The sequence below is a fragment of the Syngnathoides biaculeatus genome, chromosome 10, assembly GCF_019802595.1.
Source record: "Syngnathoides biaculeatus isolate LvHL_M chromosome 10, ASM1980259v1, whole genome shotgun sequence".
In the NCBI taxonomy this organism is placed as follows: Eukaryota; Metazoa; Chordata; class Actinopteri; order Syngnathiformes; family Syngnathidae; genus Syngnathoides; species Syngnathoides biaculeatus.
The window spans coordinates 22,615,212-22,632,162 of NC_084649.1; the positions used below are offsets into that span (position 1 = coordinate 22,615,212).

Genomic DNA, 16,951 nt, shown 5'->3' on the forward strand with positions numbered 1-16,951 from the left:
AGGCATCTTGCGCGCGCATTGGTTCTTATTGCTAAATAAATACTCCCAATAATGTAGTTATAAACTACCTTTTAAGAGCTTGTCGTATTGTCTGATCTATTTCCTTAGTACTGTTCCACTTTTACTGCTAGCGCTCCACGTAGTTCTTCAAATCCATGCGGCCATCTTTTTTTTTTTTTTTTTTTTTTTTTTTTTTTTTTTCAGAAAAACTCATGATCCAAAGCATACCCCCTTAAAGAAAAACATAATTCAAAATGTGGTACAAGAGGACACCCTTATTTTGTTTTAATTTGTACCTTGTAATGATTTGTTCGTGACGTACAATAAGTGTCACGTAAAATTTCCGGAACGTGCGCTGTAAACTTCCTCCGACGACAACGCTGCAACCGCACAGCTGCCTTTAAATCAGCGACCGAGCGCTCGTTCGTGTCTTTGTGACGACAAAAAAAAAAAAAAAACTTCTCAATCCCGCCTGCTCGCTCCTATTTTAGAGCTGTGCAAAATTAATGACTTCGACCCGCCATAAAAAATGATTCACCCGCAGTCCCGAGTTTGTAGCAGAATTCATAATATCCCTGAAAAAAAAAAAAATGTGATGTGGCGACTGTGGCTGCAGAAAATAAAGATGTCACGTAATTTGCCCCGTCTGTTGTTTACTGTGTAAAAAATTTAAAAGCGGCACATTTGCTCCTCCTTGTAATGAGTCACTGTACTTTGTGCTTTATTACCACTTAAGCGATATTTAAAGATATCCGACTGAATATATTCATAACGTAGTCAAATGATTAAAAAAAATGATTAACACCCACTACCTCAAAAAGTAATACCCCAAACAATGATCCCAAAGAACTTTAATATCATCCATCCATTTTCTTTTGCCGCTTATCCTCACAAGGGTCGCGGGGCCTATCCCGGCTGTAAACGGGCATGAGGCAGGGTACACCCTGAACTGTTTGCCAGCCAATCACAGGGCATTGAAGACAAGCAGCTGCACTCACAATCACACCTATGGGCAATTTAGAGTGTCCAATTAATGTTGCATGTTTTGGGGATGTGGGAGGAAAGCGGGGTGCCCGGAGAAAACCCACGCAGGCACGGGGGGAACATGCAAACTCCACACAGGTGGTTCCGGGATTGAACCCGGGAACTGTGAGGCCAACAGGGGCAGACCAGTAAAATTCACTTCCTGTCGGCACATATATTCCACCGGTCTCACTCTTAGCTTTTCCGCTCGAGTGCCCCCTTGTGGCCGTTAGAAAAAATGCACAAATTAGCCGCATCACTAGGCTAGGCTAGTTTTGGAGTTAACTTTCTAGAAAGGGGCGAGATATTATTTATCTTGCACCTTTTTACTTGGTCCAGCTCCCCCACTCATTTTTATACCCTTAAGTTTTGAAGACATAAATTGGGTAGCCTGAAAAAGGCCTGCATTGGCAAACACAACACAATTGATGTATGAGCCTCACCTGAATCAAGCGACGTAATGGATGGTCTTTTTTGTTTGTTTTTGTCACGTGGTCGCGGTCGATCGTAATTGACCCACAGAGGTCTCCTGCTCTAGACCGTTTACTGAGTCTCTTACAGTCTTAGCACTTGAGCTACGACTGGACTTAGTAGCAAAGACACTAATGCACGAACTGCTTTGGTCCCGAACCATACAACTATGTGGCAATAAGTTCCATTTTGTTTTTTTAATCACACTTCTAATCCTGATGCATACCGATAATCGATTCGTTTGTTTGCAGGTGTATTTTTCCAGAAATGTATTGATTTGTATGTCTTAGCAGGTGTGCCCATTCTCATTCTTCTCCTTGAATTATAGCGAGGTCCAAATCTTAGTTTTTACCAAACAATAGCTGTATGCAACGCTAGTTTTCTTCACGTTGTTTTCTCGCCTTGAGTGAAAGTAAAGAAATTAAGCCACTCTGAGCACAAAATGAAAAGGGCAAAGGCTAATTTGAAAAGATCAAGAAGAAAGGAGACGGGCAAGCAGTCCGTAATAGATCGGCCCGAGAGATAATCGCATTCAGAGACGAGCCGCCGCCGGCCCTCGGAATCAATCGGGACGTCCGCCGGTGAGTCGTGACCCGGTTTCTCCTCAAATTGGAGCTGAGTGACGGCGCCTCGTCTCCGGTTTATTCCACCGCCGTCGCCGTCGTCGGTCGGTCGGTCGTCCTGCGTGAAATCCCATCTGGCGGTAATTTCCGACGACGTTAACGCCGCCGCTCTGTCTTTATCGTCTCTGTCGCCGGTCTTGTTGGAAGTGAAAGCGCCGCCGCCGCCGGCTGCGCATCATCAGCAGATAAGCATCGTGACAATTTACAAGCCTGTCAGGAACGGGCAAACACCACTTGAGATGCGCCACGTGGCCTTGAAAAACTTTTCACATCCTTGTCGGCAGCGGCTTTGGGGCGCTCACAGGCCGCAACTTTAGGTACACCTGGACTATATGTATGTATTTTTTTTAAAGGTCAAGTGTCATGCCTATAAGCGTTCTAAAATAGAAATTGTAATGAAAAATACATTATTCACTTCAATGTCCATTAGAAAAAATAAATATGAGCAGAGAGCGTGTTGTCCTTGGGCAAAGTCTCATTCGACATTCAAGTGGTAGCCATATTGCCCGCATCGTCTGTACATTACATCACACCGGGACATTCACCATTGAAAACACGCCGTGGCCACAATGGGACACGGAAGCGCTTTTCAAAGAAGAGAACATCTCAAAATCGAGTAAAGTGGCCGGGGCAATATTACCCTATCGTTTCGAGCCATATTTAGATGATATGCGGATCACTTCTAACTAAAAACAGACTCCCAGACAGTATGTATGAGCCAGCCCGGCCGAAGCTGTGCATCGTCCGTGCACAGATCTTTTATTACATTCTGAGAGGATAATTTCATGACAGTGGACCTTTAAGAAAACATCATATTTGTAAACAGGTGGCACGGTGGTTCAGCTGGTAAAGCGTTGGCCTCACAGCTCTGAGGTCCCGGGTTAAATTGTGGACCCGACTGTGTGGAGTTTGCATGTTCTCCCCATGCCTACGTGGGTTTCTTCCGGGCACTCCGCTTTCCTCCCACATCCCAAAATCATGCAACATTCATTGGACACTCTAAATTGCCCCTCGGTGTGATTGGGAGTGCGACTGTTTGTCCCGATGTGCCCTACGATTGGCTGGCAACCAGTTCAGCGTGTACCCCGCCTCCTACCCAATGACAGCAGGGATTGGCTCCAGCACTCCCGCGACATTGGTGAGAATAAGTAGCTAACAAAATGAATGGATAGATATTTGTAAACAATGTAGCTGTCTTGTTTTGAAACAACGTAAAACTTAAACCCAAAATAGTTTGTTTTATTTTGATTTTCCTCCAAACACACAGAAAAAAATGTAATTAAATTCTGAAACGCAGACCTCCTTGGCTGATACGCAAGATTCAGTGCTGATCCCAATCAGACGGTCGGCCGGATAAATAAATGTCATTCATTGTTGGAAAGGGATTTTTTTTCCGTAGAGCATTTTCTGCCTTTTTTAAAAAAAAAAAAAAATTAATAAAGAAACTCCAACCGCGGATGGAAAGGAACGCCGCCGGCGCTCACAAACTTGTTGTTTAATAAAGTGATGACAAGCACAGTTTAAGCGACTTAAGCTATTTCCCCGACAGCCACTTTATTCCTACACCAAATTAAATGATAATTAAATCTCTCACTCACTCGATCCGCTGATAGTGAGATGGGGTGTTGTCAGCGGCGGCCGCGGGAACGCTGGCTTCTCTTCGCCTTGTTAGCTTTGTCAAGTGAGCATTTTCAGGATGAAGACGCGGGACCGGAGGCACGGACCCATCACTGACGTTTGTCTTCCGAATGTTTTCCCCCGGCGTCAGGAGGATTTCTCTCGTCGCGTACGCAAAACAATTAGCGCGACCGACAGTCATAATTGGATTGGAATTTGAGCAATACCAATAGTGGATGTTAAATAAATATGTGGTGTCGATTGCAATTAAAGATTGAAGATGACTGGTGGAATTACTTACAGAGGGGGGAAAAATTATTTGTTTCATGAATTTCCCTTAACAGTGTTAATTAAAAAAAAAAAAAAAAAGAACGTCTTTGTTGTGTTATCGTCACCGTAGTCGCAAAACCACGCAGAATGCCGTAAAGTGCGGGTGTCGTCTATATATAGCGTTCGTGCCGACTCTCCTCGTCCTTCTCTGCTGAATGGGGCAGCAGATAATTGTGTGTGTGTGTGTGTGTGTGTGTGGTGTGTGTGTGTGTGTGTGTGTGTGTGTGTGTGGTGTGTGTGTGTGTGTTGCCGAGGTAAAATGGTCAAGCTACGTATTTTTTTACAAACAACCAGTGACCACTCTATCATCCTTTTTTTTTTCCTCTTCATTGTAATTGTTTGTGTGTAATTTATTGTCTGTAGTTTTTGAGTCATGTGGAGTTTGCTTGGTTGTTTTTCAACAGATGCTGCAGTAATCTGCCCAAAAATATATATATAATGGGCAAAACCTTTGTGTAATGTTCAAATCGTTCTTTTGTAAGGATATGTCAGTATTATGTGCAAAGTCATCCATCCATCCATTTTCTTTGCCGCCTATCCTCACAAGGGTCAAGGGGAGTACTGGAGCCTATCCCAGCTGTCAACGGGCAGTAGGCAGGCCACATAGAAACAAACAGTCGCACTCCCAATCACACCTAGGGGCAATTTAGATTGTCCAATTAATGTTGCATGTTTTTGGGATGTGGGAGGAAACCGGAAAACACAGGTGGGGCCGGGATCAAACCGGGGTCCTCAGAACTGTGAGGCCAATGCTTTACCATCTGACGCACCGTGTCGCCTGTGCGAAATCATATGAATCAGATGAGGTTTTTAATCTGGGAATCATATTGTTGAAATTATTTTTTCCTCAACATGCCCAAAATCCAATTTTTGCACACACTTAGATCCCGATGATGATCTGCATTTTAAGGGCCCCCAATACCAGTTTCACCGATCAAAGGCAAATTGTGTGGCCCTCCATCAAAAGAGGGCACAATAATAGTCTTAAGGATCCATGCCGACAATTGCCCGTAGGTGTGATTGTTAGTGCGGCTGTTTGTCTGCCTCCATGTGGCCTGCGATTGGCTGGCGACCAGTTCAGGGTGTACCCCGCCTCCTGCCTGATGACAGCTAAGATAGGCTCCAGCGCTACCGCGACCCGTGTGAGGATAAGCAGCTTAGAAAATGGATGGATGGATAGACAGATGATTTTGGTTGGGAATCACTGCAGGAGACAGACGGGCACCTTTTTGTGTGTGTCTGTCTACTAATCAGTTCAATGATTCAAATGCTTGTCGTAGTTTGAAAGCTTTTTTTTTTTTTTGCGATCAAGACGCTTTCGTGATTCGTCAGTTTTGCCTCCCCCCCCCCATTGATTTTCCGACAGGCCATTTTGCCTCACCGTCGAGAGGCTCCGGCCGGCGTCCGCTCCCTTTTTTTTTTTTTTCCCTCAAGTGTGTGCTCTCGTGCTCCTGGAAGACTCTTAAGTGGTGTGCTCTCCCCCAGCCCGGGCTGTACATGATCCCCGGCTTCGAAGGCAATTCCCCCCTCCCACACCCCATCCTCTTGTTATCAGCCTTATCTTGAAACTTTGGCCTGCCACCTCTGTACCCTTTTAAATGAGAAATGGGCTTTGGGGCACAACGGCAATCAGAGATAAGTCATTTCTGTACTTATTGTTTTTTTTTTTTGTTTGTTTGTTTTATTTTTCCTCCCAGCGCAGCTGGAGGTTCACCATTTGTAGGAAGGCGAGGGTTTGAATATTAGTTTTCTGCCGTCTTCCCGAGCATTTCTGCGCTTGTTTCCGCCCGCCATATTCACGCGTTCCACAACTCCTAATAATCTGCGCGCATGAACGCGAGGCTATCGATGGCCTCGGAGCGAGCAATATCGCGGCGGAGGCGCCGCTGTTTGGTGATCTTGATTATCTCGCCGCCGGAGCTGCGTGCACGTGCTTGTGACTCGATGCGCACGGCAATGGGATGGGCGCATCCTCATCCTCCTTCTCATCCTCCTTTCTCCCTTTCGCTGACAACCCCGTGTGTCACCATGGCAACGGCAGGTTGAGCCTGGCTGTAAGCAAATCGACTTGAAAGGACAGCGTTCACGCTCTCCCCCTCTCATCTGGTCCCGCTTTCCAATGTGTGTGTGTGTGACCACGGCCAAGTGCGTGGCCTTGTTGAAATGGGGGGGGGGGGGGTCGTGGGTCGGGGAGGGGGGGCTGTAGGTGGCGAACGTTTGGAGTCGGCTTATGACAGCGGCCTCTTAAATAGCAACACTGCCATCTTTTGACTTAACAATGTACACCCAGGTTGCTTGATTTAAATGTAAAAATAATGCAAGCAATTGTGCATACAGTATTTCATGTCATTTCAAAATGACATTATATGTAAAAAGCGGTACCTTGTTCAAAGAACGCATCAAAATATGAGCTTCCAGTTATTAATTTGTCCCCGAGTCGAGCGCGAGATTCGGATATGCGGCAGCTAGATGGCGGCAGAGAACACCACAACATGTGCCCATCCTGAATCTCACTTGCAATTTCAGACCAGGTCATGGATTTACAAACTTAGTCGCAGAACTAATTAAACCCTTAAGTCAAGGTACCGCTGCAAAATAGTTTCAAGGTGATTTGATTCTGAATGAATGCACCAGGGCGGCACGGTGGTGCAGCTGGTCAAGCGTTGGCCTCACAGTTCTAAGGTCCTGGGTTCAATCCACCTGTGTGGAGTTTGCATCCTCTCCCCGTGCCTGCGTGGGTTTCCTCCCACATTTCAAAAACATGCAACATTAATCGGACACTCTAAATTCGCCCTCGGTGTGATTGTGGGTGCAGCTGTTTGTCTCTATGTGACCTGCGATTGGCTGGCAACCAATTGCGGGTGTACCCCCGCCTACTGCCCGTTGACAGCTGTGATGGGCTTTAGAACTCCCTGTGACCCTCATGAGGATAAGCGGTGAAGAAAATGGATGGCTAGATGGATGAATGTACCACAAGTGCTCACATAAATGTGTAACTTCTTCAACCATCGATCCACATTCAAAGATGCTTATCCACACAAGAGGGTCAAAGGAGCTTTTCCCAGCAGGATGTCTCCATTGAATGCAAGTTTTTTTTCGGAATGTGGGAGGAAACCGGAGTACCCGGAGAAAATTCACACAGGCACTGGGAGAACATCCAAACTCCACACAGGCGGGGCCAGGATCGAACCCGGTGTGATGGTCTCAGCGCTCCCCCGTGCTGAAAAGTCCCCTTGTGACGAATGCGCATGCGTTACTAACAGGGGAAATCTGGGTACGTGGCAGACGCTTACTGGGAAATCCCCCGGTCTCGTAGTTCCCCTTCTTCTACGGAGAGGGAGCTAACATACGTTATAACCTAACCGTAAAACAAAAATTGATTAAAAAAAAAATATATACACATATATATACGTTAGCTGTGTTCGTCTTTCTGAGACGTCCGTAGCAAACGTGAACACTCGGCGACAAGTTGTCGAATGGCTCATGTGGAAGCATGGATGGGGATGTTTCAGACTGGCCGGATGTTTACAAAATATACGCGCATGCGCATTCATATACACGTATGCGCATTAATCGCAAGGAGACTTTTCAGCACCGGGACCTCAGAACTGTGAGGCCAACACTCTACAGCTGCGTCATTGTGCCGCCCAATTAATTGCATTTTCAGTGCAATTATGTTTTGTCAAGCGATGAGCTTTGATGGGCCAATTAGGTGTGCATGTGGGAGATGATAATGATGATGATGATGATGTCAAATGCAGCCCAATGCTGGGTCAAAACCCTGAGTACCACCACTTTAGCATCATTTTACCATGAGCTAAATGCCACCCCACCCCACACACGCACATCTCAGTCTAACAACGCAACCAAAGCAACATATAATATTATATACGTCAAAATTGTAGTGCAGTATTGAATACGATCATTGCTGTTAACATTACTTGTAGTCTATTTGCACATCACCAGCGTTGGCATGTCAAATTCTCTTTTGGAGCATTCTGCATGATTAAATGTCTTCCTGCTGCCCCCATGTGGATATTAATATGTAAACCATTTTAGAGCACAGAGGCAAAAAACAAAAGTCAGGATTTGGGTAGGGAGTTAAGACTAGGGATGGTTAAGTGGTTTTGGTTCATCCCACCTAAAATTTGGGGACAAGGTTTATGGTTGTGCTTTGTTTAGATTTCGGATTATGGTGGTGGTTTGGGTTTGGGTCGAAGTAACATGGTTAGGATTGGGTTACATTTTAGATTAGGGGTACGGGTTTTGGTTAAGGGGTCAGTTTGGGTTAAAGCTCCATTTAAATTAATAGGTCAGGATTAAAATTGGCGGCACGGTGGGTCAGCTGGTAAAACGCTGGCCTCACAGTTCTGAAGACCTGGGTTCAATCCCAGCCCCACCTGTTGGGAATTTGCGTGGGTTCCCTCCGGGCACTGCGGTTTCCTCCCACATCCCAAAAACTTGCAACATTAATTGGACACTCGAAATTGCCCCTCGGTGTGATTGGCAGTGCGACCGTTTGTCTCGATGTGCCCTGCGATTGGCTGGCCACCAGTTTAGGGTGGACCCCGCCTCCTGCCCGTTGACAGCTGGGTTAGGCTCCGGCACTCCCCGCGACCCTCGTGAGGATGAACGGCAAAGAAAATGGATGGATAATTTTAGACAGTAAGCGTAAATGCATATTTTTCTTACATTTCCACATTCAAGCAATGTGTTTTTAGGGCTCAAGAAGTTCACTTCTTCACTTCTCGCTATCTCAGGCAGCCTGTTGGACGCTAACCAGCGATCTCAAATTGATATTCAGGAAGCGGGAAAAACTTTGTTGTGCAAACGTCCAAGACGGCACTCGCATCCAGACTAAATCTCCTTTTTGTTTGAGCGCTTAGTTTATTTTCCCCGCTGCCGCTTCTAAACACATATTGACCCAAAGTTCTGCTTTTCCAACCCGCCGTCCCTCATCCCATATCCCCCCCGCGCCTTCAGTTGCCAGGAACACATCGACTCGGGTTAAAAGTTTTCCACAAGGTTCTGTGAAGTTTAATCTCGCGGAACCGTCATGTTTCTGAAAGTCGCTCAAATGGAGAACGCGGATCAATGCGGCTGGATCTCGGGTTTCCTTTTCATATCACCGGAGCTCCATATTTGATACGATCCATTTGAGGTGTTGCTTTTCCCCTCCGGGCCGCTGCTTGTATTTGATTTCACTTGATGTGATTGAATCGGGCCGGTGTGCACTTACTAGGCTTGGTGGCAAAATGAGTCATTAGTGGTCATAATGAACAAATGGAGGCCTTGATTTAATTCCTTCAATTTCCCTCCTCGGCGGTTGCTTCGATACGTTGTCTCGTGTCGGGGTGAAAGAGACGTTGCTTACAAATCTAACGCTTCCTTTCCTTTCCGCGGACGGTCGGCTCGCTTTCGTGGAAGTGCGATAATCGGATCATCTCGGCCGCCCAACCTTGAAATGAAGTGGCTGTGTGGAAGGCTTTGTGATTCTTTTCTTTCATCTGTACCAACGAAGAAACAAACACACACACAAAAAAACTGCGATACCTTTAGGTAATTTTTTTTTCCAGGACCAAGTTTGTATGAACTCAATTTACTGGTAGAAAAACAATTTCACCTTTGGAATTGTGATATGAATACATTTCAGCACCACCCAAAAAAAAAAGACATTTTTGAAACATTCTTGTTTCTCTTGGAATGGAAGCAAGGAATTTTTTCTTTTTTTTTTTTGGTCACTCACTGGATGGGCAAGTCCGGCGCGGCGGAGAAATATGTTAGAATAGTACAGGACATGTATGAGGACAGCAGAACAGCGGTGAGATGTGCCGTAGGTGTGTCAGAAGAATTTAAGGTGGAGGTGGGACTGCATCAGGGATCAGCTCTGAGCCCCTTCCTGTTTGCGGTAGTAATGGATAGGCTGACAGATGAGGTTAGACTGGAATCCCCTTGGACCATGATCTTCGCAGATGACATTGTGATCTGCAGTGAAAGCAGGCAGCAGGCGGAGGAACAATTAGAAAGATGGAGGCACGCACTGGAAAGGAGAGGAATGAAGATTAGCCGAAGTAAAACAGAATATATGTGCGGGAATGAGAGGGTCGGAGTAGGAAGAGTGAAGAGATAGCGAAGGTGGACGACATCAAATACTTGGGGGCAACAATGGAGCGTGTGGTAAGGAAGTGAAGAAACATGTCCAAGCAGGTTGGAACAGCTGGCGGAGGGTGTCTGGTGTTCTATGCGACAGAAGAGTCTCCGCTTGGATGAAGGGCAAATTTTATAAAACAGTGGCGAGGCCGGCCATGATGTACGGATTCGAGACGGTGGCACTGAAGAAACAACAGGAAGCAGAACTGGAGGTGGCAGAAATGAAGATGTTGAGGTTCTCGCTCGGAGTGACCAGGTTGGATAGGATTAGAAATGACCTCATTAGAGGGACAGCCAAAGTTGGAAGGTTGGGGAGACGAGGTTTGAGACTTGAACGATGGTTTGGACAAGAAAAGGTTGATGGATGTGGTGAGGGAGGACATGAAGACCGTGGCTGTTCGTGAGGAAGATGCACGAGATAGGCTTAGATGGAAAAAGATGACATGCTGTGGTGACCCCTAATTGGGACAAGCTGAAAGGAAAAGAAGTCACTGACTGGATAGTGTGCCTTAATTTTAATTCAGAATCCAATTCCATGTACTTCAGCAGTTTTTTTAGGATTTATATTGGCTAATTTCCCAGAACCAGCTTGCCACATTCTTGGAAGTTATTGGATCTTCTTCTTTTGTCTCTTCACTTGAGCTTTTCCCCTTTCTGAAGAATGTCTCTTTACTCATTTTTGCTAGTTTGTGGACTGACTTTTTTACGTATCATTTTCATGTGACCGAGACGGGCATATTGCGATGTGTACAGATTGGACGGTCGAGAGATACAGCTGATTTTCACATTCCTTTCAAACTCAATCAATCAAACATTTTTGTTGGGGGTGTCAGTACCGAATGGTCCATACCACACGTGGTAAGCGTCACTCGCAAAGTGTAAATGCAGTCACACAAACGTTTGCTTTTTGTCACTGTACCGTACACTGGCCACCTTTCTCGAACAGACACTGCGTCAAGGATTTTTTTTTTTTCCAGTAAACAGTGAAATTCTGCCCGTGTGGTGACCTGCAGCTGGGCCCTGTGGGAGTATCGGGTGTCCTCACCTCCTTCTTCCCTCCTCCCTCTCCTTATCACAGTCTTCCTCTCTTTCCAACTTACTCCAAGGGATGGAGGGATCTGCCCCGGAGACCCAAGGGCAAAGCGCCTGCGTCTCAATTCGCAGTTGAAGTGAGGCGTGCTGGTGTTCTGATGATCAGATTGACCTGGTTTTGATGTTAGAATCAGTTCCTTTTTCGGACTTTAGCACTGAGAATATTGTACACCTGGTACATATTCTCTTCCAAATCTCTTCATGACACTTTGACTCTTGTTTGGATTTTAAGACACAAGACGGTGCTAGTTTATCCCTCTACAATGCCGGTCCGGATCACTTGCACCATCTCCTTTTCCGGAGATGACGAAGACAGAGGTTATGGCAAAAACGGTTTTGAGGATCACTACAAAAGGGTCACCAGGGATTACGGAGAATCCCAGGAGTTCTTGGACGCTTGTAGTCATACGGACACCTGCGAGGAAGAGGAGGACAGTACGGGGCAGGTGGAGGACCTGGCGACCTTCTTCAGTGGCTGCTCGCTTCACGGAGCCAACCATGTGTTCGTGGAGAACACGAAGTTCGGCGTCCGGCAGAGTTTGTGGGCGGTGGTCTTTGTCCTGGCGCTGTCCGCCTTCTTGTTCCAAGTGGCCGACCGCGTCATCTACTACCTCCAGTATGACCACATCACCATGCTGGACGAGAAGGTGGCCAAAAACATGACCTTCCCGGCCGTCACCTTGTGCAACTACAACTTTATCCGCAAGTCGCAGATAAGCAACAGCGATCTGATCTTCGTGGGGCCTCTGCTGGGCTTCGAGGAAGGCATGGTGCCGGGGTTCCCGCTGGCCCCGGAGCCCGACCGCCTGCCGGGGTCTCGCTTCAGCCTGGACGAATTCTACAACCGCACCCGGCACCGCATCGAAGACATTCTGCTGGAGTGCAACTTCAGAGGTTTGGAATGTGGCCCGGAGAACTTTCGGGAGGTAGGACTTCCTCTCAGACCCTCGGGCAAGAAGTTAGGTTGTTCTTATCGGTTTTTTGCACTCTTCCGTTTACAGCGGTTCCGACTTAAGATGCGTCAACGTTAGTAAATGGTGCCACAAACTGATTTTTGCAATCGTCATCTTTCAGGACAAAAAAAGTCTGCGTTTCCACAGCACTTACTCATTTTCAATTGGTTGTTTTAGTGTATGCGCATTGCCTAGAAGTGTTTTCCATGCAAATATTTACTGCGATGGCCCACAGTTCTGAGGTTTCGGGGTTAAAATAGCTGAAGGAGAGTTGTGCTTCCTGTGTTTGGGGCATTTTTTTTTTTCTGAATAAACAGCTCAGGACACATTTTTGCCTTTGATAGCTGCGTGGTAGTATCGTGGTTAGCACATCTGCCACAGAGTCAAGCAGTTCTGTTCCTGTGTCAAGTCTGCATGTTACATGGGTGGAATACAGAGTAACAGTACTGCGATGACGGTATCCGGCTATTGACGGGCATCGATTTTTCTTTTTGACCTTTTGTCAAAGCACGGAGATCCGCGTTCAGAATCCCAATCATGGCAACGTGAGCTGCAGTTACATCATTGTGTAAATGACAAATGTGAAAACGTGCTGACATTTTGGACCAGTGGTCCGTGTTTGCTCTGGATTGCTGGTTTTCTGCGTCAGAATCGTAAAAGACTAGTTCTGTTCGACCATTCTACTATACAGTACATGGATTTTTGGACTTCAGTTTAACCCAGTGAGTGGAACAGTGATTTGATGTGTAAATGAGCTATATTAATGTGTCAAAAATAATAATATTAGTCAATGAATCTCATATAGTGCCTTACATAAACAAAGATAAGCAGACGACGCCAAAGACTTGAGTGAACGAGTGCCGTTTCAGTGCAGTGCAGAATTTCCTCGGGAGGGGAGTTCCACAAGGTAGGAGCTGCTTTTGTTGTGATATGATGCTGTGCACGAGTCCATTTAATGAAATGAAGCAACGCAGGGAGATGCTTCTGAGGAATTGATTCTCCTCAAGACATGTCCCGGTCGCTCGATGCAGAATGGACCGGAGCAGCATCTTGGCTTCGATCGTCGCCACAAGGGCCAGTAAAACAGGCACAAATCCTCATATCAGCGAGTAAGGCAAAGCGAGAGACTAATTGCAGGTTAACCAAAGGCTTCTTCTTCTTCTTTTCCTTTCGGCTTGTCCCGATTAGGGATCAGCACATCGTGTCATCTTTTTCCATCCAGGCCCATCTCGTGCATCTTCCTCTCTAACCCCCACAGTCTTCATGTCCTCCCTCACAACCGTTTCTTTGGTCTTCCTCTCGCTCTTTTGCCTGGCAGACCCATCCTCAGCACCCTTCTACCAAAATTTTCACTCTCTCGCCTCTGGACATGTCCAAACCATCCAAGTCTGCTCTCTCTAACCTCGTCTCCAAAACATCCAACTTTCCAACTCCAATGATCCTAACCAACCCTTTTTGTTGTTATTGATCATACTTATTTCATTGTCAATGTCCAACATTTCATTTATTTATTTGTTGCCTGCTCAAGGACACTTTGACTAGGCCACAGTGGCTGAGGTTCAAATCCACAACCTTCAGACTGGGACGTGACCATTCTACCGCTTTAGCCCTGCCGCCCTACGGCAGCGTCCTGCCTCCCATAATGGAATGTTTGTAAGGTCATATAACGGTTTGTGGCCATTTTAAAGCCTTTTTTTTTTTTTTTTTTTGTTCTGTACCATCCGAGATTTTCATTTTATTACGAAAGAAAAGCAAGCTTGGTCAGTTGGCGCTGAGCGACTTAGTCCCCAAGCAGTAGACAAGATGCATCTGCGTTATCCTTCATTCTTAGCGACGGCAAATCAATGGAGCGTATTTATTTTTCGGTCACGCGGCCATTGTCGGCTCCGCGCTGGGCGGTCCCGGTCACATTGAATTCCTGCTCGTGCCTGTTTATTACGTGGGCTTAAAAGCCACTAATGGCTCCTCAGACTCCATTGTGTGGTTTCAGGGAAATGGCGCAAGCATGATTTATGGCTTTTTTTTTTTTTTTTTTCAACATACACCTCGCTATCTTTTTAGCTCGTGGCCATTTCCTGTTAGGTACACCTGCACATTAAAAGAGATCTAATGCAAGAGTCATTAGAGTGTGATTGAACTACGGAAGGAATATTGAAGATAACGAGGACGGAAGGTACTATAAATCAGACTGATTGGGTTTCTATCAAAATACATGTTCAACATGTGCCTCGAGGTAATTTGATGTCAGGAAACCTGAGTACTAACATAATGATGATCAGGATGAATTTGAGCAGGTTTTTTCCCCCCCTCGTCCCGTAACCCTCTGCTCTGAAATTGATCATAAATCTACTAAAAAAACTACACCAAATCCTTCTGGTCAGCAATGGTGATCTAGCAATGTAGTTACCAGAAAGGTTCGTATATTTTATCCTACAACTTTTACACTGGTAAAGCGTTGGTCTCACAGTTCGGCCCCGCCTGTGTGGGTTTTCTCCAGGCACTCTGGTTTTATCCCACATCCCCAAAACATACAACATTACTTGGACACTCTAAAATTGCCCCTAGGTGTGATTGTGAGTGCGGCTGTTTGTCTCCATGTGCCCTGCAATTGGCTGGAAACCAGTTCAGGGTGTACCCCGCCTCCTCCCAGTTGAATGCTGGGATTGGCTCCAGCAATCCCCATGACCCTTGTGAGGATAAGCAGCTAAGAAAATGGATCTACAACGTTTCTCTTCCTCTTGGTATTTTCCAGCAGCCTGAATGCTCTGTGCTGCCTCTCAGAGGTTAATGTTGGTACCACAAATGCATTTTGTTTGGAGGGGAGGGGATTCCCTATATGGTGATTGCCCCGCCCCCACCCCTCGCTCAGTATGTGCATAACCTTAGTGAACTCGAGAAGAAAACGAAAGAAAAATCGTCTCAGGTTGCCTGACTTTTGCGTCCCGGTGCAGAATATGAGCCGTTTCCCTTTTTTGAGCCGCTTCCTGCTCCTTCACCGTCCCGTCACATCCGAACGTCCGAACTCTCCTTTCTGCCGTTGTCATCAAAATGAGCCCCCGACGATCTTGCTGTCGTTGCACGCTCATTGGGGCATTTCGAGAAAAGACAGCTAAATGCCAAAATTTGCGCGCACACACACAAAACATTCAGCGACATTTTAATTCAGCGGATGAATGCCCTGAGGTGGTTTACCCCTGTAAAAATCTTGCGTTTGACCCTTGGAGTTGGACTCCCTTTCCAGCATGAGCCGCTCCTGCCCTACCGAGCGCATCAAGAAAAGCATTGCGAGCAATTGAATGTCACCATCTTGTTTTTTTTTTTCTTCTTCTTTTTTTAAAATAAATAACTAGCAACGGGATTACGTGTTGTGCCGTCACGCTTCCGCCGGGCGTTTAAAGTCAATTTGTTTCCGTCACGTTCTTTTGACTGGAACAAGCAAATCCGCCTAATGAAAGCGTCAGCGCCGTCGGAGGAGGGGGACTCGCGTCTCTCTCTTGTCTTTCCGCGACGTCTTTTCTTTTTTCTAACCCTTTACCAGCGTCTGCCTCTCGTTTGATGGATGAGCCTCAGATCCATCAAACGACGACAACAAAAGCAGCGCTCTCCGTCTTTGTGATGGAAGCGCGCTAAAATCTGTCACAACCGAAGTTGCTTGTGTTTTTATCTGCTTAGACTCCTTCTGACATTTTACAGCTGTTCAGTAGTGCGGTAATGTATTCAAATCGTACATTTCCATTGCATTCCATTGCATATTCAATAAAGGACAGAAGGTGGAATTTCTGAGGTTCTACCTCAACTCTGTAGACAAACACAGTGCAGCTCATTCTTGTTTGAAATCGGGACGTCTACCACTTTTCTGAGTCGGATCGCTGGGGACGTAGCTTCAGCAGGGATACCCAGACTTCCCTTTCCCCAGCCACTTCTTCCAACTCTTCCGGAGGGATCCCGAGGGGTTCCCAAGCCACCTGAGAGACAAAGTCTCTCCAGGCTGTCCTGGGTCGTCTTCGGGGTCTCTTTCCGGTGGGTCATGCCCAGAACACCTCACCAGGGAGGGGGCCGGGAGGCATCCGAATCAGATGCCCCAGCCACCTCATCTGGCTCCTCTCAATGCGGAGGAGCAGCGGCTCGACACTGAGCCCCTCCCGGATGACCGAGCTTCTCAGCCGTTCTCTAAGGGAGAGCCCGGACACCCTGCGGAGGAAACTCATTTCGGCCGCTTGTACCCGGGATCTTGTTCTTTCGGTCCCGACCCACAGCTCGTGCCCATAGGTGAGGGTAGGAACGTAGATCGACTGGTAAATAGAGGGCTTCACCTTTCGACTGAGCTCCCTCTTTACCACAACGGACCGATACAAAGTCCGCATCACTGCAGATTCTGCACCGATCCTTCTGTCGGTCTCCCGGTCCATTCTTCCCTCACTTGTGAACAAGACCCCAAGATACTTGATCTCCTCCAATTGGGGCAGGATCTCATCACGCCACCCTTTTCCGACTGAGGACCATGGTCTCAGAGTGGACTAAAAACAAAACAAAAAAATCATAATAATACTTGTATATGCGGGTGCAACTTCCAAGGCCATTTATTACTCAGATGGAGCCAGAACATATTATTGATGTTGCAATTTACTAAAAGGAAAAGACGAAAGCTATTTATCTGTTTTGGTTATTAAATATTGGCGGCACGGTGGATCA

General features: G+C 46.5%; 1 protein-coding gene across 5 annotated transcripts in view; it reads left to right on the forward strand.

Annotated features, from left to right (window-relative positions):
• Positions 1–16,951, forward strand: part of asic1b (acid-sensing (proton-gated) ion channel 1b) — a 192,132-nt gene that overhangs the window by 119,206 nt on the left and 55,975 nt on the right. For 2 of the 5 annotated variants that reach the window (XM_061831767.1, XM_061831766.1), the window contains exon 1: positions 11,026–12,232. The exons of 2 other annotated variants lie outside the window; for them this stretch is intronic. In XM_061831767.1, coding sequence (XP_061687751.1) covers positions 11,570–12,232 — 663 coding nt within the window. In that variant the 5' untranslated portion in view covers positions 11,026–11,569. Of the gene's footprint in view, positions 1–11,025; positions 12,233–16,951 lie in introns of those variants that run through there. One more of the 5 variants, XM_061831768.1, reaches the window with a different exon arrangement.